This window comes from Palaemon carinicauda, chromosome 15 (genome assembly GCF_036898095.1).
Source record: "Palaemon carinicauda isolate YSFRI2023 chromosome 15, ASM3689809v2, whole genome shotgun sequence".
Taxonomy (NCBI): domain Eukaryota; kingdom Metazoa; phylum Arthropoda; class Malacostraca; order Decapoda; family Palaemonidae; genus Palaemon; species Palaemon carinicauda.
The window spans coordinates 47123632-47149763 of record NC_090739.1 but is presented as its reverse complement, the minus strand read 5'-3'; the positions used below and the strand labels follow the sequence as shown (position 1 = coordinate 47149763).

The window sequence follows — 26132 nt, the reverse complement described above, 5'->3', positions numbered from 1 at the left end:
ACGTATCAAACAAAAGAACAAAACATTGCCCAAGAATATTGACTGTCTCCAGAGATACGAGCGGTGGTTATGGGAAGGATTCTACTGACCGCGAGGATCAGGTGGGAGATGTTAGGGGGGAGGACTTGTGCTAGGAGGAGGAAGTGGCTGGCCGAAGACGGCAATCTTGGTTCCGGGGATGGCAATGGGTTTGCATGGGGACGGGAACCAGTGGAAGGGAAGCACGGAGAAGAAGGGGGGCCTACTGTACGTTCAATACATGCTTGCCAATGTCATCAAACTTGAGATTGGCTATCCATATCTCTAACTCCCCCTTGTTTATTTATTTTTACCATAAAAGTCTAAAACATTTGAAACTTAACTTGTGTGACATAATACAAATTTAATTATTGTGTTCACTTGAATAACTGCAGCCTACATTTAATACGGACCAATGCTACCTTAATTCAAAAGATAAACCTCGTAAATATATCAAAAGCATCATTAAAAACACTTCAGAACAAGTGGTGCTCATTACATTCATCCCTGAATAGCACACGAAAGCATGTTGCCATCACGCGAGAATACACTACATTCCAAAGAAAATAAGACTCCTTAAGGCAATTTTTAATTTCCATTAAAGCAGGGTATACGGATTAATATCAGGGCTATAGTTGACTTTTCATAGTCAAAATCCGAGGGATTAATATCTGGTATATAGCCGAATCTCGCTATGGGATTAATCTGTGCTCATTAGCAAAATTTTCTTTAAAAAATCACAAACATAAGTCGATAGGAAACAATATTAACGAAAAATCTAGACTCGCGGCAAAACACTAGTGGAAATGTTCAAGGATAGCTGTGCACGACATTTTGTGTTATCCTAATATTAGGTAAACAAGAAGACAGAGAGGAGGAAAGAAAGACTTATTTCATGTGAGAAAATAGCCTCGCTGAGTAAAAATGGCTGTCAATGTAAGTAATGCACCAATGACATGAAATGGACGTCCCCTTTAAAATCTAGCCCTGCATTGATAAATAAATTCATTCATGCATACACGGCCGTGCCTGGTGTTATAACTCAATCAAACTTGACACACAAAATTCTCATACTAACAAAGGTTTCTCTCCTGTTTTAATGGTTGTACTTTTCAAAAGATGAATAGTAACGTTAAGTATGAAGATCGACGATACCTTTCTATTTACATTCTCTTCTAATACAGTACATTTGTTAAGACTTAAAAAAAAACGTAAAACATAAATGATATATACGGTATAATAAAGATGCCATCACTTTCTTAAAACTGAAGCCACTACATTTTTTTTACCTCTTCCGCTAATGAAATCAATAAGAGCCCTAACTGTTCTTGAACAGTATACGGTGGGATAAACGCAAATATAAATAAAACTTTTGGATAAGATAATGCCATTAAAATAAGCTGGGCAACAGGAAGGTGACAGGAAGGCTTCCTTACCTTATAAAAGAGATACATGTTCTAGCAATACGTCCTCTGTAGGGTTGGAGTTCCTTGGAGAATAGCACCTCGTCCTTAGTGTGATCGTCTTCCCGTAACCGTTTCGCTTCTTGTCTGGCGTACTCTGCTAAATTGGCCGAATAACGGCCATACATCTGGAAGTGCAAGAAAAAGGACATCATTAGTAAACATGGACTACGGACTCATAGATGCTATCGTGCCCATACTTTACCTCATAGTCGCCAGTGTATTCCTTTGTTCTGGCGGTAATAATTCTAATGCTTATTAACTCTTAAGAAGTGATCAATCCCAGTGGATTCACTCGTCTTCCAGGTTAACATTGAATTCAGACTTCATCTAAGCGTTGCTAATCCACCGTAAGGTATTATTCACTGTGCAAACTATCTAATCATCAAATACTATTGCGAGACCACGGAGACAAAATTTCAATCACAACACGCTACCTATTAACATTACTCCTGAAGCAATGGTGTAAAGGAACTCTAACAACTACTGGATAAGAGAACTTGCAGCAGACTTTATAACTACTTCAATGAAAAGATGCAGTTATGTGTCACCATAACATACCAACAACGTCGTATTCACCAAAATACTGCCGAAAGCCATAACAATGGGTCTGGCTTATGATCAAAAGCCTACGATGTACTAAAGTTACATGATTTTTTTTTTTCATTTTGGTCTAGAAGCTAAACTACGCCATGACTAAGAATGATAACGTGAACATCACACACTTGTAATATTTACACCTGATACAAGAGCGAAATGGAAGGAACAGAGATAATTAAAGAGAAAATTCTTTTGTAAATGTCAAATGAATAATCTGAGAAAAAATGAGAAAATCTTACAGGTACGACAGCCTTACTATCAGACAGGACAATACTAACACCATGGGAAGTGTTGTTCAAGTTACAGTATTCCATTTTGAATTAGGCATAAGTAAAATCATATATCTGAAACCGTAGGGAAGAGAAGTCTCTGGAATGGTTATAGGACACTGGCGTCGACAATACAAGTCATTTACATAACACGAAAGCCATGAGAAAGGACTAGGTTCAATGAGTAAGACTACGGACTACAATAGCTAGCCTTCAACAGTGAAAGGCTTTAGAATAAGAGATAAGTACTTCCGACAAATTAAAAATAGTTTTCATGGGAAACGATGAATGGAGAATATGGTTTAACAACAGGCTCTGCTGACCAGCAGTCTTTCATATAAGACGTTTATTCGAACGCCATGGCATACTATCAACTTTTCTTTATGATTAAATCTTGCTTAGAACATGAAGATCACCACGAAACTATCAACAACACAAATAATCTATAAAAAGTCACCTCAAGAAATTAGAATCATAAACAATTAAACAACTTTTAAGATATACCAACACCAGCCAAAGATTAATATTCAGTTCTTTCAAGAACTAAAAATTAAATGAAAGGTATTAACAAGCAAACGCCATTTCAGAAACTTATTATTTTTCCAAGGCTTCAAATGCTGCAATACATACATTCTTATAAATCATAAAACACCAGAAAAGAGCAAGCGCAAGAAATATAAATTTCTGCTAACAGCAGCAAGAAAAAAAATCAAATAATGGCATTGAAAGAATCTGAAAGAGGTAGAAACCTTTTATACAAGCCTTGGACACAAATTCGATCTGAAGATATTTTACCAAGACTATAGGAAAATTTTCCCGTGGAAATCTCCATGAAATTTATGCTTAAGATATTCACAAAAATATTCAAGGGAATGTTGCGTTTACAAGTTTCAGAAAATTCTTCGCAAATTGGATGAGTTTTCATTGGTTCATGAATAATAACAACGCAACTGATAAATAAACTATTTTACTATTGCTGTAATAAACAGGACTATTTTTTCTTATAAACCACATCTGGCAGAGTCCCTACCCAAACAATAGAACAATACACACAAACCTACATAAGTGACACACAAAAAGTCAATATGAATCCTTACATTTTATAGTGTAGAACCTTAGATCTTGTTTATTATCAGAAACCTTTCATGTATTGAGATTTCTAAGCTCCCATGAAGAAACATGACCACCATCCTCACCCTTAAAAAGGGTTTAGCTCCCACCCCCCCCCCAAAAAAAAAAAATAAAAATAAAAAGAAGTTCAGCGGCGTAGAGGGAAAAGCTAACGAAGGAAGACGGACAGCGGAATACAAAGTAAGGAATCTCTGAAGGAAAATCAAATACCTTGCCAAAAGCTAGTTCATGTTTCGGAGAAGTTTTATACGAAGGTATGGAAGGTTGAAGAAAATATCTCACCCAGCTGGTAGGAGGCCACCACCAAAATATAATATTCAGACAAAAAGGACAATATTGAAAGGCAAATACATCTGAATGGAAAAACTTCACACAATACTTGTACTTTTGCGCCAAGAGAGAACAGTCGAGGTGATGGTACATATCACAGGAACTTTAGAAGCATTGCACATCTTGAAATGGGGCGAAAGACACCTTGGAATTGTACTGTACAATGAATAAACTAATGTTTGGAGAAAACCACACTAGAGAACAAAATCGAAACCCACAATTCAAGAGTCATAGAAAGAAAACTGATGGAAGGTCTAGTATGCATAAGGCACGGTTGACACCGATAATGTTTAAAATCTTCTTTTCAAACCTATTGCTGCAGAATCAATATGATGAATTACTAATGAACATGAAGTAGAATTAAGACAAAAAAAATTCAAAGGTTAAGTACTTTCGAAGAGGTCCGACGACAAGAGACAGATAGAAAGAATACTTACACAGTACTGAAGTCACTTAATTTTTGTGAACCTTACATTTCACAGTAAGAGGTAATTCTAAACCACATAAAAATCTACTGAAGCTCAATAAAAGTGTTGATTCCAAAATTAAGTGACCTAACTTCGAGTTAGGTTAGAGGCTATTACATACAGAAACCAATGAATAAAACTCTAATCTACTGTCAGTTGCAAAATAAAATGACGACAAGAATTCAGTCTTTTCAACGATACCGTAGTCTAAAATAGTCTTAGTTATTGCATACATAATCCTCATTATGCAAATAATCAAACTGAAAATAAAACAAACTCCTACATATGCTACACCATATTAAATTATTCCTCTCTGAGAAATTAGCTGAGAATAATTTAAAAAAAAAAAATCTTCTGTTACGAAATTACACTAGTCATTCAGTCAAACAAAAAAACAAAAAACAAAAAACCACTCGAAAAACAAACTTAACAGGATTACCCTCTACTTGCATACAAATCTTAATTGCTGATTATAAACACATGTCTGCCACCAAAGCCCACAAGTCAAATGAATCTAATTTCAATAGCAATGCATCATCTTATGAGGTAATTTTAAGTTTAAAATATTTACAATTCGTCTAAAGGCTTAATGATAAAGCATCGACATAAGAAAACATTAAAAACTCTATTTATAATGTACCAACACCTTTGACCTTTGCTTACAAATAAAAGGGGAGTTGTTAATGTTTCCGGTGCAGTTGCTTTTGTGCGCCTCTTGTCGTAAAAGCAATACGCTTCAACAGTATGGCAGTGTGGGGGTCAATGGTGCTGGAGAAAGTAGACACATAAAAAAGTTGAGAAGAAACGCAATAACCGTAATAATCTAAAACCCAAATGATCCAGGACACGGATCTTATGGCACGGATAATCCTTGGATGCTCGATAATCTTGGATATTGTTCGAAAGTCATTCTTTAGGGCTTCACGCTGAGAACATGTCCGTGGCCTCAAGAATAGTGAAATCTAACGTCTGCCTCTCGAGATTTGTCATCTAGTCAACCTATCACGGGTACAGTATAGTTGCAACTGGCGAATTTCAGCTGATCGGTAAGACGTTGTAATTACCAGAAACGTTGTTGTTCTCTGTTGCGCGTCTCAACTTCTTAGATTTGCCTATCTAGAACTAAAGTTATTTGGTTAGAAATAAAAATTATAGCAAGGCAGAAGGTCTTAGGAAAACTTTGTAAATTTTCCTTAAATAAATAATACCTCTTGATTGTCGTATAAATATACAAATAGTATAAACATTATCAAACGCATTTATTGCTTTCGCAATCAAAAAATTCTCGAGGAGCTCCGGTAATTAAAGTTCTAATTAGGATGTGATATTCTAATAAAATTTCTACCTATTTAGTTATAACTATGGGTTACTGGGAAATTTCGAATTCATTTATAAGATAATTTTAAATGGTTGGTTACTTTTGTTAAAATATTCAACCTCAAACTTTTCATTCGACTTGATTGAAATAAAAACTAAACTTCCGTATGAAATATATGATTATTAAATCTTAAAAAGATATCTTCTTAGGCAATCAATATTAAAACCAGGATGATTATACATATTCATGAGTAACAACGCATTCTAAGATAAGCAGATAAAAAATAAAGGAGTTCTGTAAACGTAATTAGAAACCATCAGATTTTAACATGTTGATGATAAGAATGTCAAATCATAAATACTGCGACTTGGACTGATGATTTTCTTCTTGTGGCAACTGTATATTCCCGGGATTTGCACACAAATATTTCTGCATCAACATAAAGTGAGGCCAAACATGCACAACTACGCATAAAACCCAATATTATGCCTTTAAACGATAAAATTAATCAGTCAATCATTTTCATTACGAATTTAAACTGAGAAAATGACAAAATATGCTGTTTCACTATAACTAAATGGCCAATCTACACATACATTACTAAATATTTCTATTCACGACACATGTTTAGTATTCACAGCGGGAAAAAAGCGACATTCAGACGTGGCCAATTACGAAAGGTTCTCAAAAGGAAACATCAATACCGATATATCAGATATATCCGATAAATCTTATATATGTCTACAATTAACTATTAACAAAGAGAGAGAGAGAGAGAGAGAGAGAGAGAGAGAGAGAGAGAGAGAGACTATCCCTACAGAAAATGTGCGAGACATTCTCAATAAAAAAAAAACTATTTGTTAGGGAAAACTACTACTGCAGTTGGAAAGGTTACACACTGCAGTAAAGAACAAATAAAGCTCCTAACTAATGTCAACGCAATATGTCATCATCCTTTGTCATTTTTAACCAACATTTCCAAGACACACTAGCAAACAGACACGCACTTACTTGGGGGAAGAAGGGGAAACTGCATGCAAGAAGCAACACCGACAAAGGAAGGTGGAGACGTAGGAAGGAAGGAATTAAGGAAAATGGAGTGAAGGAGAGGCCAAGTTATTTGAATGCAAAGGTAGCAGCTGGGGAGGAATGTGGTGGAGATGGTCACTTGGAGGGAAATAGGAAAGATTGTGTACTCGACCTAATAAGAAGAATGCTTTGTCTACAAAAATAAAAATGCCCTTAAAGTCAGCCCAGCTACTGGTGGTATTACAAGGCATTAGAAAATCACTCTACCGAATGCAATACACAATCTTGCTAGGATGGAAAGCCCAGGTTTCTTGGACATATAGTCGACTCGATGTTACAGTTTTTATAAACAACTTGATAACTGTAGCTTCGTTATTAGGAATAAATTGGAAAATTTAGAATAAAGATTTTGGATTTTTTCAATTTGATTTTGAAGCTAGTAAAAAAAGTTTAGAAAACACAACTTGAAAAGAAAAACAAACGGAAAAACCTTCCTATTCCAAAAAAAGAAAACTTTAAGGTTAGCTAATAAAGCCATGTTCTAAGATATGAGGCGTTACCCTATGGAAAAAGACCCCTGCCCTGGCATGAGCACTACAGGAAAGATTAAGACAAAGGAAATCTAACTTAGCGTAAAAAGGAGTATGTTGTTTTGAATAAGATATTAGCATGTCAAGAAACAATTAAGTAATCTTTACTGCAGTAAAGAATTATGTGGTAGAGAGAGAGAGAGAGAGAGAGAGAGAGAGAGAGAGAGTAGTATCTACATTTGAGAGAAGAAATAAAACTATTCATATAGTGCAAATCATCAAGACATCTATTACAGTGCTTTTAGGTAATATATATATATATATATATGTATCGGTGCGTCGGTATGAGTGCATATATATATATATATATGCACTCATACCCACGCACCCATACATATATGCACTCATACCCACGCACCCATACACACACACATATATATATATATATATAAATATATATGCGTATATATATATATATAAAGTAGCACTGCAAAATATATATATATATATATATGTATATATATATATATATATAAAGTAGCACTGCAAAATATGTAGTATCAGAAATGCATTATAGTTCTCTAAGACTTTAAATGAAAGCTACTTTTTCAATGTAAATCTTTCAACCTGATACTCTGCTGTAAATGAACAACAATAGTAATGATAAATTATATATATAGACCTTAATCTAATAGCAGTTCTATAAAAATACGTAAACACCCATAATTGTATATATGGAAGAAATAGCTATCACCAAGTAATAACAAATTTCTGTATAAAAAATATGATTATTGTCTGTGGAAAAATATCTTCTTACTCAACCATAATGAAAACCAGGAAGTTTATACAAATTGTGTGTAACAACGCATTCTAAGAAAAAAAGAAAAAAAAAAAAAAAAAAAAAAAAAAAAGTTCTGGTAGACGTGTTTAGAAATCTTCAGATTTAACAATTGGATTGTAAGAAATGTCGAGAATTAATACTACACTTGTTCAGGATGCTATCTTTGCCATAGTATTTTGGAATTTATACAATATCTGTTTCCTCCTCTCTCATGTTCCTTAGAAACTAATCCCATACAATTCTTTAAAATGATAATTCAAATCCAATAGGTACCAAAAAGACGTGTTGGCCAAAACAGCGTGATTATAACAAATTAAGCGGTACATTAATAAATGAACTCAAACAACTGAATAAAACAGGTCTAATTAATCTGCAGAATCACAATATTTTTATCGACTCGACTATGCGTTACAGAACACAAAAGGGGCTGGGTTTGGGTATAAGGTAGGTTACGGGATGATTACAGGCCATAGGTTAAGGAAGGTACGGGTGACATGCTATGCCCATACCCGGTAGCGGGGCAACACCTGCTTATCTGCCTATTTATCGAGAGGAATTACTGATGAAACATTACCTCCTGCTGCTTGAAATAAAGAATGTTAACAGCCAACATTATCATCACAAAATCATGTGGAAAATATCAAACGTTTACCCACACATACATCCAAGATTAAGATGGCACAATAGTTATAAACCAAATGTATAATAAAGTAGTGAAGCATTAAAGGCTAGAATAGGCAAAACTAAATAGTTATAATTATTATAATGATAAAACACACAAAAATTAAATTTAAGATAAATGCATAAACAGCAGATAACTTACAAAGGACTCCTCATAGATCAGGTACTCCGGAGCTGCCTGGGGCCTAGGATCCGGAGGCGGAGATCCCCTTGGGTAAGGCCGCCCATCTTTTTCGGTGTTTTCCTCCTCTTCCACTTGCCAATTGCCCCGCCACAGATCCATGATGGAGCCCAATTTTGTGGCAGAGGCCAAACCAGAACTCACAGTCTTTTCTTCTTCAGAGCGGTCAGCGCCCCGTGCAATGGAGGCTGGCCCATTCTGAGTGGCTGCTGGCCGTGGATCTTCCTGGTGGTGACGGAAGCTATGGACATCAGGCACTTTGAGGTAATTCATGCTGTCGGATAGCCCGTGCCTGGCCCCAGGGGGAGATGGTAACGTAGGATCCTCTGAAGTGGTGACGATAATGGCCGGCAAGGACCACAAACGAGGTCGAGGTTCTGGAGATAAATCCCGATGATGAGTTACCATATGCTCTAGCTGCATAGAACCCCGTGGGGCACCCATTCTGGGTGAAAATCTACCCCTGAGCATCGAAGCGACGGTGCCCCTGGCTCTCCCAGTAATACCCCTACGAGGCGCACGAGGGCGCGTGGCACCCGGGAAAGTCGGATGATGTGGTGGTGATGGTGGTGTTGAAGGTGTCGAGGCCGACGACAGTCGCCGGTAATTGGCATTGGTGACTCTTGCTGAGGTCGTGTCATCACATGTTCTCATTTCATATTTCTCATTTCCATTTGCATCGTATGGACCACCCCATTCTAACTGAGCTTTATTTAGCAAAAATTTTCGTAAATCAAGGGAGGTCCACGAATGGGCGTCGCTGGCCACCCATTCAGGGTCAACAGTGCGCCCATGTCTTAAACCACAAGCCCTTAATCGCTCTACGATAGTCTGTACGGCCCCGCCCACTTTTTTCTTACTATCTTCTGTCTCACTCTCCAAATTTTCGGCATCTGTTTCGTCGAACAACCCCTTCACACATGTCTCCCCTTCCTCAGAGTCTTGGGAGTCCCCCTTGTACGCCAAGGTCTCCCAGAGGTTTTCTGAGGTATCCTCCTCCTCCTCCATTTCACTAATCCTTCCCTCCTCCACTCTCCCGCCCTCATCGTCGTCGTCCTCAAACGACTGAGCAAGTGGGCCATAATCGTCGTCGTAGTGGGTGTGTATCGCTTCCCTCTCATAGAATTGCAAAAATGGATTCTGATTGAGGTTATGCTCCCGACGGGAACGTAAGCGTCGATTCCGCCGATGATGATAACGACGAGGGCGAGAATGGAAGCGCCTGACACGGCCCTGGCCATTCGTACGTTTCTCGTCCTCCTCCTCCTCCTCATCATCTTCGTCCTCTCCCTCATCGTCATCCTCTCTGTCCAGCAAGTGGTCATCAGAGGTCGAGGTCTTCTTGACCTCTGGTTTTGGCTCGGGCTGATATAAGGAAACATTTTCTTCGGAATAAGCCTCCTTGAGGTCATACCTCCAACGGCTTGCACCTCCTCCTCGGCGGCCCCACGCCCACCACCGACGCCCATTTTGCTCCTCACTCATCACAACCACCCTCCCTCTCCCAACCCTCTTCTTCCCGCTCTTCGAGCAGCCCAAAAGTTCCTCCTCGTCCCTATCCAGTTTTATAAGTTCTATTAAATTACACCAGCGAAGACAATTGATCAAACGATAGTCAGAGAAACGGTTTACATAAGTACACGATAAGTTCCTCTCTTAATGCAATGATAAGATCCCCAAAGAGAAGCTGTTCGCTCAGTAATTTCTATTTAGAGCCAGTCAAACGGCCTTGGCTGGATCTCCCAAGAAAGGTGCTTGATTAATGACATTCGATCGTCCACATCAAAATGCATTATTATCTCTGTCCCAACACTACAAATTTTATTATGAACTACAACTATCGTAAAAAAAAAAAAAAAAATACCCAGAGTCAAATTTAAAAAAAAAAAAAAAATATTTAAATTTCGCAAACAGACCCTAAAGGAATTAGATAATTCTGATAATATTTCCTTGTTTGATTACATAGGAATCTATGATACGATCAACATAACATAAGATAAAAGATATCACCATGAATAAGTATTAAGAAAACGGCAAAGCCGATGCCTAAAATCAAACTTAGAAGACTCGTGAATTAGACCACTCAAGAAAACTGTCAAGTTATTATACGGTGATAATAACGATATAAAAATTACGAATATTGGTGGAGGATTTCGTAATTTTCATTCCAATACATTATTTCTTTGGGGAAAATGAATAAAAATATAAATCTTGAAAGGCAAAGCAGTTGCTATAATGGCTCCTGTGCTTAAAAAATCAATTATGCCGTGGAACACTTAGAAGAGGCAGTTAGCGTAGTAGCGCGCTAATTGCCAAATCTAATAATGAAACCATCAACTTGATGTTCCTTGGTGAAAGGTGGTCATTATTATGGGTCACTAAACAGGACCCCAATTCACAGTTGATGGGCTTTTACAGCTTTTGGATGCCTACGGGAGAAGCTATCTGATTAATTGGCATTTTACAAGTAGCTTTATATGGAATGGGGAAAAACTTGCCAGGCCTCGTAGCTGCAAGTTACTATAGCATGACCATTAAATCAGTAAGCTTTCTAGTTTCAAAAGTATGGTGGTTATGGGTATTTATATAGTTAATTATAGAAAATTGAAATTCAAGCGATTAATAAACTTTGGACATTATTTTCTGGCTTCATACAAAGCAATTTTAACTTATTGGACGCTATTAACGATTATTTTCAGCACATCAAAACTATGGGAGAAATTAATTATGCTGAAATTATACTATAGTAGTCACGGATAGACTCAACGACGACTGTTCTCCGTGATTAAGAACATCAATATTGATCGACGAACTTTTGTTCTCTAGAAGAAAACAAATCTACCCGTTACAAAACAAAGATTGAATAAACTGAGATCGGACTAAGACGTTTTTCTTCCACCTGAATTTCCTGGTGTTTTGTCTCTCCCTGCCTACAATATACTTCACCCTTGAAATATTAATAAACTTTACTTTGCTAATAATACGCGTCAAATATCGTATAAAGCATCGGGGAAGTTCAATGCGGGAAATTCTAATTTACCTGCTGGAACTTACCCCCTTCAAAGGATTTTTTTTTTCTTATTTACCTTTCAAATCTCATTCATAATTCTTCCGCATTAATAATTTTTTCAACTACCAAGGGTTTGCATTTCATTTGAAAATGGTGAAATATCCAGTATGTGATGTTTGTAAAAACATTAATTAATACACTTTTTTCTTCACAGCACAAATATCTTTTATATCACTACTCTTTTCTACTGTCATAGAAGTCTCCAAAATCTCCGTAAAAATACTGATATGCTCAGAAGTTAATACACAACGCTTTGACCCGCAGTTATCTGTTCTCTTAGCCTGTTTGTTAGTTTGTTTGTAAACACATTCTCTTGACCCAAAAAGATCAACGTTCTGTATAGATTTATTAGCAGTGTGGGAGGCGAGAAATCAATGCGACTGGATTGCCTCCCTTCACAGAATTTCTGGCGCTGCAATTGATTAGATTTTGCTTTTAGTAGTAGCAGCAGCAACAGCAGGATCCAGCCTGGTCGCCCTCCACCACTCGAAACACGGATACACGATGTTGATCTTAAGTGGGGTTTTTTTAACCGTTTACAATTAAAATGGTATATACCTCTTATTATGTGTTCTTGACTTCTCAAAATACGATACTCCCTTTGCAACAAAAACTATTCATTGTTTTTTATTATTTTTATCAAGTAACTTCAGTTTTTGGTTTAGCTTCAGTTTCGTGAACACTATATTTTCGTTGCATGAAGTGTCACAGAAAAAGGAAAACTCCAAAGCTTGAGCAGATTAACTATTTACATATTATTGCAATCAAAACTAGGTATATAATTTCCACTTTTAGAATTTATTAATACGTTTCAATGTCTTGTTCTTCAGGGATCACATTACGATATCATTTGAACTGCAGAGACGCTATACACTTCCATTAATTTAATAGGAAATACTACAGCTAATATTCCACATCAAAACTGGTCAAATAAAATATCAAAACAAATGACACTGCGATAAAAGCAAAGATAAATCCAGTGACGTTATGTACACACGCACAAAAGTACCACCACCGACCGCAAGCGATGACTGTCCTAAGAGTGAAGGATCCTTTGTACGTTGACTCTTGAAAAAAGGGGAATATTCACACAAGGAAGCAAAAATATATTCTTCGTCGTGGCTAAAGATTTTGCTTTATCTCTCTTCCTTCAGGCACTGTCTCTTGTGATTACACGTAACTAAGGCACTGCTTTCTTATTTGCTTGCTTCGTTCGAGGACAATTTGATCGGAAGAGACAATGCCGAGGTAGATGCTACTTTCTACATAACAATAATATGTAAGGCGCGAGTATAGGCAATTGCTTATCTATCTATCAAGGCAAACATGAAGGAAGATGGCGGAAAAGGCTACTAATAGCGGTAAAATTTTTCAGTGAGTATATGTTATTGGAGGAATTTTCACGAATATCAGGAACGTACAATCATTATTTGCTTTTTAATGCGAAATAAGACTTAGCGCGACCAGGCAGAAATTCTCGACGAATAACGTCTGGTCAAGTCTAAGGTGCGATATAATTCTGGCAAAAGGAGCAGAAAACGTGACGAAAGAAAGAGGGAGAGTGGCAGATGGAAGGTTTGACTTTGCGAGCATACAAAGATATTGGCTGATAGAAGGACGGTCTTTGACGATGACCTATTTCTATGAAATGAATGCAATAGGGCCGGGAAAATTTCAGGGTAATATTACTTTCTTCTGCAGTAACTACCTACGCATAGACATTACCAGACTTCGTGAAGATCATATAAATAGCGCTAGGATCGATCCTATGAGCCTTTAGTATTTGTTATTTTCATCGTAGCAACGACGGATATAATTGACCATACCCCGCATTCATGAATTTCCCGGAAAGTACCTTTACAGTTTCAATGCTTTCGCTTGAAACTTATCTAAAAAGGGTATATCTATTTATACCGAGTACTAGGTTACGGATAAAATAACATTTCCAGACGATCGAAGGACTTGACTGGCACAGTTTTGATCAAGATATCCGTGGCTTAACCCTCCCGTGTGACAGGAGACTTCCGTTAATTTGGGCCATTGCAAATTCCTTCCCATGAAAGTCATCCCTACCATCCACAGGGCTTTGTCCATGGGCAGAGCAGCAGAATTTCATCATCAATGACGATGATAACATTGAGTTGTTCTTCGACTCTTTTCACGATCTTTAGACAATTCGTGCCAATCTTGGGATGTGTCATCCACCGGTTTTTCCCCCGATTTTCGCTCGCACCTTTTTTTCCTAAAAAGTCATCCAAGATATCTGGAATCTGGGATATATTCTACCACCTTACCAGACTGCATTGGAACTGACAACATGGAGATGTTCTAACAGGAATTACTGTAGGCAGTGTCGTCCCTTCAAAATATGCAGGATGGAGAAAAAGTGACTTACGAGAAAAACTAACACCCACAACAATGAAAATATTTTCTTTGTCTTCCCTTAAGCCTGCTGACATTGGATCGACAAAGCGTCAATGCCTGCTGGAGGCTCCTGCACCTGGCCCTCTCACTCTCTCTCTCTCTCCTGTTCTACCAAAACCACTGCAGTCTAATAAAGCTCCCTGGTCATCCCCGGCTCACTTTTCCCACCTTGCTCCGGCCGCCACTCGCTACTCCTCCGCCTCACTGGCATTCCGCTACTCGCCTGTCTTTACTTCCCATTCCTCGACTATTTCCCTCGAAGCACTTCAACGACAGATATGTGACGGAGGACCAAGTAGATATTGTGGGTGTTACGGTGTCAAGTCCTTACACCCGCCACCGTGCAGGCTACACCGCACACTAAGACTCCGATGTGCCTGCCTACCGACCCACACCCTACACACAAACACACAAACACACTGCCCTCTCTCTCCCAATCCCACCCCCTGACCCCACACGCCATGGCACTGGAACATACATATGTATGCATGTATATATGCGTACATAATATCCCTATTGCCAAATTGCATGAACGAAAACCTACGAGTGCAACTAATTAAATGTTAAAAAAATTAAAAAATAACTTTCCATATACCTAAACACAGGTATACACACAAAAATGAGTGACAGAATCGATTCGCTGCCAGGCAAAATGAAGTAGAAGGGAACCTTAAGAACATGATGTAAGAGAAGCAAAACAGGATAGCTATAGACTTAAATGAAAAATTATTGAGGTATAGCAGTTACAAAGCTATGAATGAAAAAATAAAAAAATCAAGATCAATCATGAAACGTGAGATATATATGTGTAAATATATATATATATATATATATATATATATATATATATATATATATATATATATAGGTAAATCTACATGCATATATACATACATATACATATATAATTACAAAAGAGAGAGAGAGAGAGAGAGAGAGAGAGAGAGAGAGAGAGAGAGAGAGAGAGAGATTGCAGTTTTGTCTTAAAGCTATAATGCTAAAGGAAGGGACGCTGGTGCAAAAGAAAAAGGCAGGAAAAAAGAAAAAGAGACGAGGACAGGAAGAGCTGCACCGAGGGAAAGAGGAGGAATTGATAGAGAGAGAGAGAGAGAGAGAGAGAGAGAGAGAGAGAGAGAGAGAGAGAGAGAGAGAGAGAGACCCTGTCAACTTCTAAAGGATTAAGTTTCGCTTATATCCTAAAAGACGTTCGCCTATGCAGGCAATTAATAAAGGCTTTAGGGAAGTTGTATTCATTGTGGACACGATGTGAAACTCTGGAGGAGTTAACCTTGACTGGGATATGGATTTTACTGGATTCTCTCACCTACGGCTATCAAATGCTCATTTCCACTCACTGACAAGCAATAATGTCAATAACATGACGAGATCATCCTTACCATAACAACAACAACAACAATAATAATAATAATAATAATAATAATAATAAATCCCTTTGCCATTTTTGAAGATACTTAATAATATAAAATATTATTATTATTAATAATAATAATAATAATAATAATAATAATAATAATAATAATAATAATAATAACAGAGCATATCTTGTTTAATATCTTTTTACAAAATTTATTGAAAATTAATTTTAAAATAGAGCTTTTAAGAGAGTGCTCGATTTCCCTTTTCAAATCGAAAAGAGAGTCAAACAAACTCTTGAAAGCTCTCATCGTATTTTATTTTTAATACACTTTACAATATATACTAATGGGGATATGCTCCCTTATCATTAGACTCATGATATTATGAATGATCTTTAATAATAATAATAACTGGAGGGGCACTCAGTACAGCGCAGACCTCAGCCGCGGCAGCTTATTTCTCGACCTTTTGCTCGACCTTAACCTTGATCTTTGATCTCAACAAGTCTTAATAAGCGTGTATTTTCATACAATCAAACATGAAACAAGTTTGAAGTCTCTGTGACAACGATGTCCAAACTTATGGCTGATTACGTGAATTGGACATTTTTGCTCGACATTTCAAGCTTTTCAAATAACAGTTAATCCCTGCAAGTTTCATTACTCTACGATTAAAACTGTGGCCAGGAAGGTGTTCAAAAACAAACTCACACACAAACAAACACACAAACAGGGGAGAAAACATGACCTCATTCCAACTTCGTTGGCGGAGATGATAATAATAATAATAATAATAATAATAATAATAATAATAATAATAATAATAATAATAATAATGCAATTTCACCCGCTAATAATAAAAATCGTAACCTTCAGAAAATAATGATGCCTATATATTGATGCTTTAAACGGTTAACCGGATTGAGAGAGAGAGAGAGAGAGAGAGAGAGAGAGAGAGAGAGAGAGAGAGAGAGAGAGAGAGAGCAGCGGATGTTATGGCCGGCTAGATAAGTTCTATATCTTAATGCATTGGATGTCTGATCGTATATACCAGCATCTGTAGAGAAGATAGATAAAATGAAGAGGAAAAGGAACTCTCGTTTACTTGAATAGTCTTTTATTCAATGTTTCCCTGTAAGAAACAAAGGAAGCATCTCCTCAAAAACTAGTGTATGTGTATGTGGTAAATCTAACAGCTGGCGTAATAGCGAGAATTTTTGTCAACAACCATGATTTTGATTTATGAAGAACTTCACATTTATTTAACGGAATTCTGAAATGTTGTACTTCGAACACTAAATTTTTTTCTGGTTCATTAATTACAAGAAGGAATTCCGTTACAAGCGTAAGGAATTCAAGTTAAGATTAACAAATAACTCCAACCTCAGCACTTTATAACCAGATACAACGAAGCAACGCTGATAAGGAAGTTCGCCTCCTTACTTTGGTAACTAGACGCTTCTTGTGGTATCCTCTACTCAAAGGTCTTTGTGGTTTAGTGGGAACTTGAGCAGCATAATGACTTATCATGCGTTTAGATATCTGTAAGTGAATCCCTTTTACATAATCACAGTAAGGCTATTGCGATGCAAGTCCTTCATCGTATTTAGCCTATCAAGGTTTTTTTTATTCATTTCATTCCGTCTGGTTTATACCTCATCACGAAACATTAGAAGAAAATTATTTTTTGAGTTTTCCTTTATCAAAACTCTAATACGACGAGTCACATTCCTCTACGGAATTGGCCATCTACTAAGGCAAATTTCTCATTTCTTACAATTTCTATATTTTTTACAAAATAAGATTTTATTCGATTCCTTTGAAAGGCTCCAAAATGAGCTATAAAGAGATCAGATATAGCAATGATCTCAAATTGGCGAAACCTCATTGGAGAGCCACCCAAGAAGCAAGTGACACAGTCGACCAAAGGTTGGAAATAAGGTTCCATTAATAACAATATGGGAATAAATCAGTTTTCGATTCTCCCCTTGTGTTTGGTAGACAAATTCTAATATGAGTATTCCGTATTTTGTACTGGCAAATTAAATAAACTGCCTTCATTGCTGTTTGGACTTTTATTCTACCATTGTGTGGGGGAGTTTTGTTTCAACTTAGTAAACAGATAATTTACCATTACAATAATTAAATCACAAATACTTTTTTTTCCCGCAAAAATAAAATCTTCGTCAATAGATCATTCAAAAACGACAAAATTGTTACATACTTAACATATTCACTCCTTTAGGGGCTGTGACAATTTGGTTAATTCTGCAGTTCTCGGCACCATTAAAAAATAGTATTCTAAAAATCAATCCATTTGATTTAATTTATAATACGACTAAATGGAGAGAGAGAGAGAGAGAGGAGAGAGAGAGAGAGAGAGAGAGAGAGAGAGAGAGAGAGAGAGAGAGAGAGAGAGAGCTATGAATCAACATTCACTGGATATGAAGTTAACTTTTATCTATTGTGAAAGCCCTTTATCTAAGGGCGTGGCGACATCACATATTTTTTTCTTTTGCTTTTGCATGAAAGGACTTCATTCACTATCAATTTTATCACCTAAAGTTCAAGGTTATGCTTGCACTCCTTAGATAATTAGATTAAGTGCTTTGGCTTTCCAGAGGCCGAGCAAAATAATTAATAGTGAATTTTTTACTAGATTTCACAAATTGAATATAAGTGAATAGTCGCTAAAATTTAAAATAAAAAATAAGTGAATGACTTGTCACTAACATTAACTACAATTCCCATCAAAATCGTAGGTATCCTGTCACTGAAATTTTAGCCTTCTTGGATTTCTTAAGTAATATAAAGTGTTGCACCTACCGTATCTCAAATTGTAAATAATTCATGACTATTTAGTTTCTACATATTCGTACTTTTTTATTCGTAAATTTATCCGAACACATATGAGATACCAGAATTGAATATAATTCCATAGTTATAATATGTTTAATACGGTGCAACACCTCCTTAAAAGGAATAGCTACATTTTTACCAAGAAAATTAGAACTTACACAGAGATGAATCACCCAAAACAGTAGTAATAGCAGCAAAGAAATTGCAGATAATTAGAAAGTACAAGAATCTATAAGACCAATGCTAAAATAGATCCAGTCAAATGTCAATGTTAAGTAAAATCTCAATAATTATAAACATAATCAGAGGCCAAAGCATAAGTATTCACCTACAAGCCACCACGTCACTCTCCTTGTGCTCATTTTGCCTTTAATATCGAGTCAGAGCAGTTTTCTTAGTTTTAAACCCAATTTTATGATCGAAGAAAACTCATCATTAATGGTTTATGAGACAGAAAAGGAAGAAAATGTTTCGACTCTAACGAGATAAAAGAACATTTGCCCCATTTTCAGGACATTTCGAAATCAACGAATGACGTAACACATTAGCAAATGATTAATAATAATTGTACAGTTTCATAATTCAAATAATTTAAAAAAGAAATATAAGGAAACTTTTCCTTCGTTTAAAATTCGTGTAATCTCTACGGCTATATTTATGATACATATTTTCCTTCATCAATAGTTTGGAATAATATCTTATTACTGAATTGAGTATACCCATGTTGGACAGTCCTTTTTTTTGAAATATAATCTAAATCCTAAAAAAAATATCTTATTGAAATACAAGAGAGTCAAGAGAGTTAATATAATCTAAAGAAAAAAAAACACACAACCTAGCATTAACCAACATAACTATGCAACGAAATGATATAACCACACCCATATACGTACTTCCTTTGAAGTGCTCATCGCCTATTTTCTTTTTTACACTAGTAAAATATCCTATATAAAAAAAGATGTCTATATGTTAAAGGTCTGAACGGAAAATACCAACGAAAGGACAATACAATTTTATGTACTAAAGAAACACAATATCTTCGTTACTGCTGCATCTATCGACATAAAATAAAAAATGCCTGAATTCCTGAACAAAAGGGCAGCCGTAAAACCTAACTGAAATGGAAAGCTTAAGGAAGTTTATGGAGTTGTCCGTCAAATTTTACTACGAGGTCCAGTCATTTTTAGTCACCTCTCCAAAAAGAATATTCTTTATATTTATACAGCGTTTCTTCTTTCTAAGTCGCTTAAAGCAATTTCATATAACTTTTCAAGAGAATTGATGTCCTTGATTTCTTTGAACAGCAACTTTCTATTTCCTTCGCGTGAAAGTAATATTTTGTGACCTTTGCATTCGTCAATGTAACAAAGCATGGACACTAAGAGTGATGTACAGGAATGGAAAGTGGAAGTAAGGGGGCACTGATTATCTATATGTATACTTTAACATATAGGATAAATACACACTACAGATATATTTCTCAATCTGACAAATACATAAGATAGAGCCGGTTTATCTACGTATTCAAATATGTCTTTATAGATTAAAATGACGAAATTACATATACTAATATATCATTAAGTTGGGATTGAAATCCTCATTCATTTTTCATAAGAGTTCACTTTCTTCAGTCAAAAATATGAGATAATTTCCTGATTCAGAAAATTAACGTTTAGTTGTCAGTGCATTAAGAAAAAATCCATTCCCTTAAATTATTTCCATATTTTATAAGTTATATCATAAGAAACCCCTTCACTTTCCTTTGCTTGTGAGTGTACTTTCTCTTCATTTGTCTTTCGTATCAAGTACACAAATCCGTGTCTTTGGCAATCGTTCCTATTTCAACACGGTCAGTTTATACTGCCATCTCTCTTTGGTTTCGTGCTATTCTGGCCCATTGCCAATTGCATTCATTCCTTCCAACAGTTTATAAAGTCCGTTACACAATATAACCCACCACATGAACTCTGACGTTATCATTTCTTACAGAAGCACTTCAATAATATACGGCTCTTCGAGTAATTACATCTAACCTTGACATACTATCAGGTTTTCGGCTTTCCAAAATTCTGCTCCATCACTGCATTGTATCAGCAAGCTGCTGTCGAAGATGATGACGATGGATAAAGCATTCAAATCTCTGTGTGTGTGTGTGTGTGTGTGTGTGTGTGTGTGTGTAATCCCATTCCCTCCCAAACAAGTGACGCCAAAGACTGACAGGGATAGTCCTACGCGTCAACGCAGCCAGCCAGACAAGACAACTTTGAACCACTCAAAAAAAGTGCTAAGATAATATCAGAGCTTTACCGCTTAGGCCTCTCGCTCGAATCGCCAACACTAATACTGAATTTTGCATTAATTTCAGTATTATACCACATCACTTGCTACCTTTTGCGAAAAGCAACGTGGTTAATGTTGATCGAAATGAAGTTTTAGCAACATTAATTTGTACGTCTCGTCGCTTTTCTTAGTAAATATATCTACTCATTATGACAAAACTGTTCTAATATCTTATTAGCAAATCCATTTCCGCTTATTTAACACCTGGCCATTTAAAATTGACGCTAATAGAAGACTTCATCAACAACACCCCCGCCCAACATATCACTGGCAGTAAAAGTAATAACCTTCAAAGATTCAAACGGAAAAAATAACATTCTACACAACGAGAATTCAGCAGCGATGATGCATAAATCTACAAGAATAAGCCATTAAACAGGATCCACATCTGGCCAAAGATGAACTTTCCACTCTTCAGGATCGCTTGATTAAGAAGATATCGCGACAGTCTTTGAATATGCACTCGGACGGAATAAATTTACATAATATTAACCATTAATCGCGTGAGAAACGTCCTTCAAATAAGTAAGCAAAGGAACCCATATCAAAAGCTTTAGTAAACAATTGAAGATGGAGTCAAATAAATAAACATATGAACCCCTCTTCCATTACAAGGCTAAAACTTATGTCGTTGCCAAGTCTTTGTGCTCGACAGCTGTGCTTAGGTCCCAGAGGTCGCTGCCAGAAAATGGCTTTGGAAACACTAAAAAGTTGCTTGATGAAAGTATACGCTCTCTCTCTCTCTCTCTCTCTCTCTCTCTCTCTCTCTCTCTCTCTCTCTCTCTCTCTCTCTCTCTCTCTCTCTCTCTCTCTCTCTCTCTCTCTAATAGAGGATTCCTCAGCCTATGTTTCTAGTGTTCATCCTTTTTTCTTCCATATTCTTTACTTGCCATACGCAAAAAAATATAATCAACCCTTCCATTTCAACAATTAACAAATGATATATGTCACCAATTAAGCAAGCTAACAATAAATCACCCTAAACCGAACAAGATTATAAAAAAGAAATATCTAAATACCATCGCAGGATTAACTAAAATGGAGAGTACTTACAATTCGTTCACCTCAGACCTTACTACAAAACACTATGTTAATATAAAGTAGATAAAAATAATCAGTTGGTAGGCAAAAATTCATGTTGACCCATTAAACACGACCTTAGCTGACCTTAAAACAAAAACAATGATCTACTGCAATATCTAAACTACAAAGTCTATGAGAGATAACAACGAGAAATGGCAATATTTCAACACTGAGTAAAAAAAAAATGGAATTAATCGTACCCAAGACAGCACGGGTTCTGAAAATCATTACCCGTAATGATTTGTCAACAGAGGACAGGCATATTTAGGAAATAACAATGATGATATCATGAACTTACAATTATCATTTACAAAGTTTCCATACTAACAAAAATCGTTCCGAGTATTTTATAAGTATGGTAAAAATAAAGTAAAAAAAAAAAAACATATACTTATTACAGCAACGCTCTAAATGTAAAAATATACTATTCAGAAAATGATTTGTATAGATTAGATTACAGTACGTAGTCTAACGAAAAGTTAAGTCAGCTATAAGAAACCTAGAAAAATCAGTGAGGGGATATATATATATATATATATATATATATATATATATATATATATATATATATCTATATATATATATATTTATATATTCATATTTATATTTATATATATATATTTATATATATATATATATATATATATATATATATATATTTATATATATATATTTATATATATATATATTTATATACAGTATATATATATATATATATATATATATATATATGATAGCTAAAAATAGGAAAACACAAACCCTTCTACACGTGATATTCGTGAAAAATAATATTGGTAGACAATAATCAAAATATCATAATGGATGGTCGATTAAAATTCAAGTAGATTACCACAAACCATTACGCTCCCTACATGGATATCGCTGACATCGATTTGACAAGACGGTAGCCTTCGTGCAATGAAGTATTGCATACGTCAGTCCCGAGTCTATGTGGGTATGCGGTGCATACAACCAATAATCATACAAATAGGGAATGACTCGTTTTGGAAGTCAGGCAAAAGGGGAAAATATGAGACTGGCACAAGACGCCGGAAGTTGAGACTGTTTAATGCGGGAAAGTTGCAAGTTAATACTTTTTATTTGTATCCTGATATTGATTTAAAAGGATATTCCCATCTTTTAAGACCCCAAACGTGACGACATTCTGCGTAAAATTAAAAAACACAAATATCAAATGCAATGTTTATGAAATTTATGAGTACATAATTACTATCTTCTTACATTGTTTAGGTTATTTGTTTGATTACTTATATTGCACGTGCTACCATTTCAATACCGAACGTATTAGAATAATTTCCAATAACGCTCTTAGTCCCCTCTTCATAAACATCCTTTCATTTGATTTTAATAAGTGAATGAAAATTAAACGATGGGCAGTTACGTAACGCCATGATTTTAAGCAAAAACGCCGTAAAGAGAAAGAAGGAAGAAATCTCAGTGGCGCCACTAAGATTGCATCTCTTCCAGCAACAGTCAAAAGACAAAGTACTTCTTTCCGAAAGAATTGCACAAGACAATGTTGCGTATTTACACTTGAACTTGTGACATGTATATAGATTTACGGGTCATAGCATAGTGAAATCTATCTAATACTATATATTCACAATTCCAAGGTTACTAGTTCAAAAGCATTTGAAGTATTCAAGACTATATAATACCCTATAGACGACAGCAGTAACTCATCTACTACCAAGATCATATTTTGCATTGAAAGACGCAGTTATAGAAGTGTGTCATATTTTATAAAATTCTGGTAATAATAATAAACTCAAAATAGAATAGGTTATCAAGGAAAATAATACGAGAGAGAGAGAGAGAGAGAGAGAGAGAGAGAGAGAGAGAGAGAGAGAGAGAGAGAGAGAGAGAGAGAGAGAGAGAAAGCTAAAATCTTATTAGAATCTGATTCACTTTATAACTAAACTATCTTGCTTTCAATCGCATTTTTGAGTTTTGAATTTCTTCAATTTTGTATAAACATTATTCCCTTATGCAATCCGCCTGTACCTGACAGCCTTTTTCCACCATTAAATTAAGCATTTCCACTCTACTGTTGATCTCATTACACTAATTAGCCTTTCACGCGTGAGAAAAACGCATTCAAGAGTACTGACGTGTTTGCAAAGAAAATAAAAAACGTTCAAACTAACAATGGGACGCTTGAGATAAAGATAAATCTCTTCTGACCACAAAAAGAGACGACCAAAACTAAACATGCTGCCATTAAAGAGAAAATTGTCTTAAACACCACAAAATAACTTCACCGAATCATTCAGCAGCAACAAAAATTTTAGAAAATAAAAAACACCGAGAGTAAAATGGTTTAATAATTAAAAAATAAATTTAATTAGTGTACTCTTTAAAAGAAACTCAATAGTCAAACCAACTTGTTAATTCATAAATAGCATACTGAAACAATAGATAAGACCTAAACCTCGGCTCATATAGTAATTTTTATAGATAAGACCTAAACCTCGGCTCATACAGTAATTTTTTAACATAAGATTTTCTGGGCAAAAAAATTTACATTCTTTCCGTATAATTATCGGGCAAAACTACCATGTTAGAGTTGAAAAAACAAAACCTAATATTCCTGTACTCTTATGTTCCATTCGATAATTTCCAATATAGCAAACAATGTAACTAAGGTACGCAAGGGTACTCGTTGAAATTTGAGGGCATACTCAAATTCTTTCCAATTAATAATTTTTAAAGTACAAACAACATTCTAAGGATTAGCTTAATTAGTTATCAACGTTTGCCGTAAAATTTGGTTAAACATAATACTGACAGTAACGGTATTGTATGAGGCCTGCTAAACCTGGATGAGTATTACCTAATCCTCAATATTCTGGAAAAAATGTTCAATACGAAATGTGCAGATTAAGATAAAGTACGTATATTTAATTATGAAAAATATTGGACAAGTTAAATTTATCAGTCTCCTGATAAACTCAAGTAAAATAAAATTTTCTGAGAAAGAGATCGGAGTGGCACGTCAGAAACATGATGGTAGCGGGGAGGAAACTCGGCCAAACTGCAGATTTGCTTCGAAAGAGAGCAAAGAATCAAAACTGTTCTTTCTATTATTGATTATTGCAACAGTTAGCAAATTTCTACCGGTAATTAAAATATGAAGACTGTTAGATATATACGGTGCAATGACGGCTGTATTTACACAAATGCACGCAATAGTAAAAAAATAGGGGCCCTAAATATATATATATATATATATATATATATATATATATATATATATATATATTTATATATACACACACAAGTATATTTATATATACTTTATATACACATATATATACATACATATATATATATATATATATATATATATATATATATATATATATATATATATATATATGTTACAGTCAATATCTAAATCCAGGCAATTTGTAAATTGACTGAACTTTTCAGGCAATATGTGAATTGCCTGGTTCACCCAGTCAATTTACAAATCAGCTAAAAATTGCAGACAATTTATAAATTGACTAAAATTCTAATGGATTTTCTTGGCATATTGACTGAAATGAACCCCGGTATGGATATTCGGTCAGTTTACCCACTGAAACTTTGTGTGCTGTTGTCTGGGTAGTATATTATTGTGCGTGTGTGAAAGGCCATTGCTAACACAGAACGTAGGGCGTGTTCTGAGGAAGTATTTCTTTTTTGACGAAAAGTAGTTGTTGAAGTAAAACTCGGATTCAAATTCATTACTGCTGCTTAAAATTGAATATTTTAGTCTGACAGAGGAACTCAAAGTAGCATCATATGTAAAAAAATAAATTGAATCGGCAATTATGATGTTCTTCAGTGTGGTGACGTTGAAAAGACGAAATGATAGAAGTCAAGAACCGATTTATTTTGTGCAAATTGATAATAAGTTTGACACAAGAAAACGTATTCATATTACTTTGGGACATGGCGGAAGAGATAAAATAGTCAAGGTTTTATTAAGATATGCAAATGTTACTAGAGACACTGTAGGACTGTTCAAGATTTACGACCAATTTTGTCAAATCAGGTGGATGTTGTTGACATGCAGTCTTGTATGAAAGGTAAATATAAGTGAATAATGTTGTATCA

At 35.5% G+C, this 26132-nt stretch overlaps 1 protein-coding gene across 5 annotated transcripts in view; it reads right to left on the bottom strand.

Annotated features, from left to right (window-relative positions):
• Positions 1 to 26132, bottom strand: part of LOC137654602 (chloride channel protein 2-like) — a 330894-nt gene that overhangs the window by 123574 nt on the left and 181188 nt on the right. For 2 of the 5 annotated variants that reach the window (XM_068388383.1, XM_068388384.1), the window contains exon 2: positions 1455 to 1609. In XM_068388383.1, coding sequence (XP_068244484.1) covers positions 1455 to 1609 — 155 coding nt within the window. Of the gene's footprint in view, positions 1 to 1454; positions 1610 to 8819; positions 10717 to 26132 lie in introns of those variants that run through there. The other 3 variants (XM_068388382.1, XM_068388380.1, XM_068388381.1) reach the window with 3 other exon arrangements.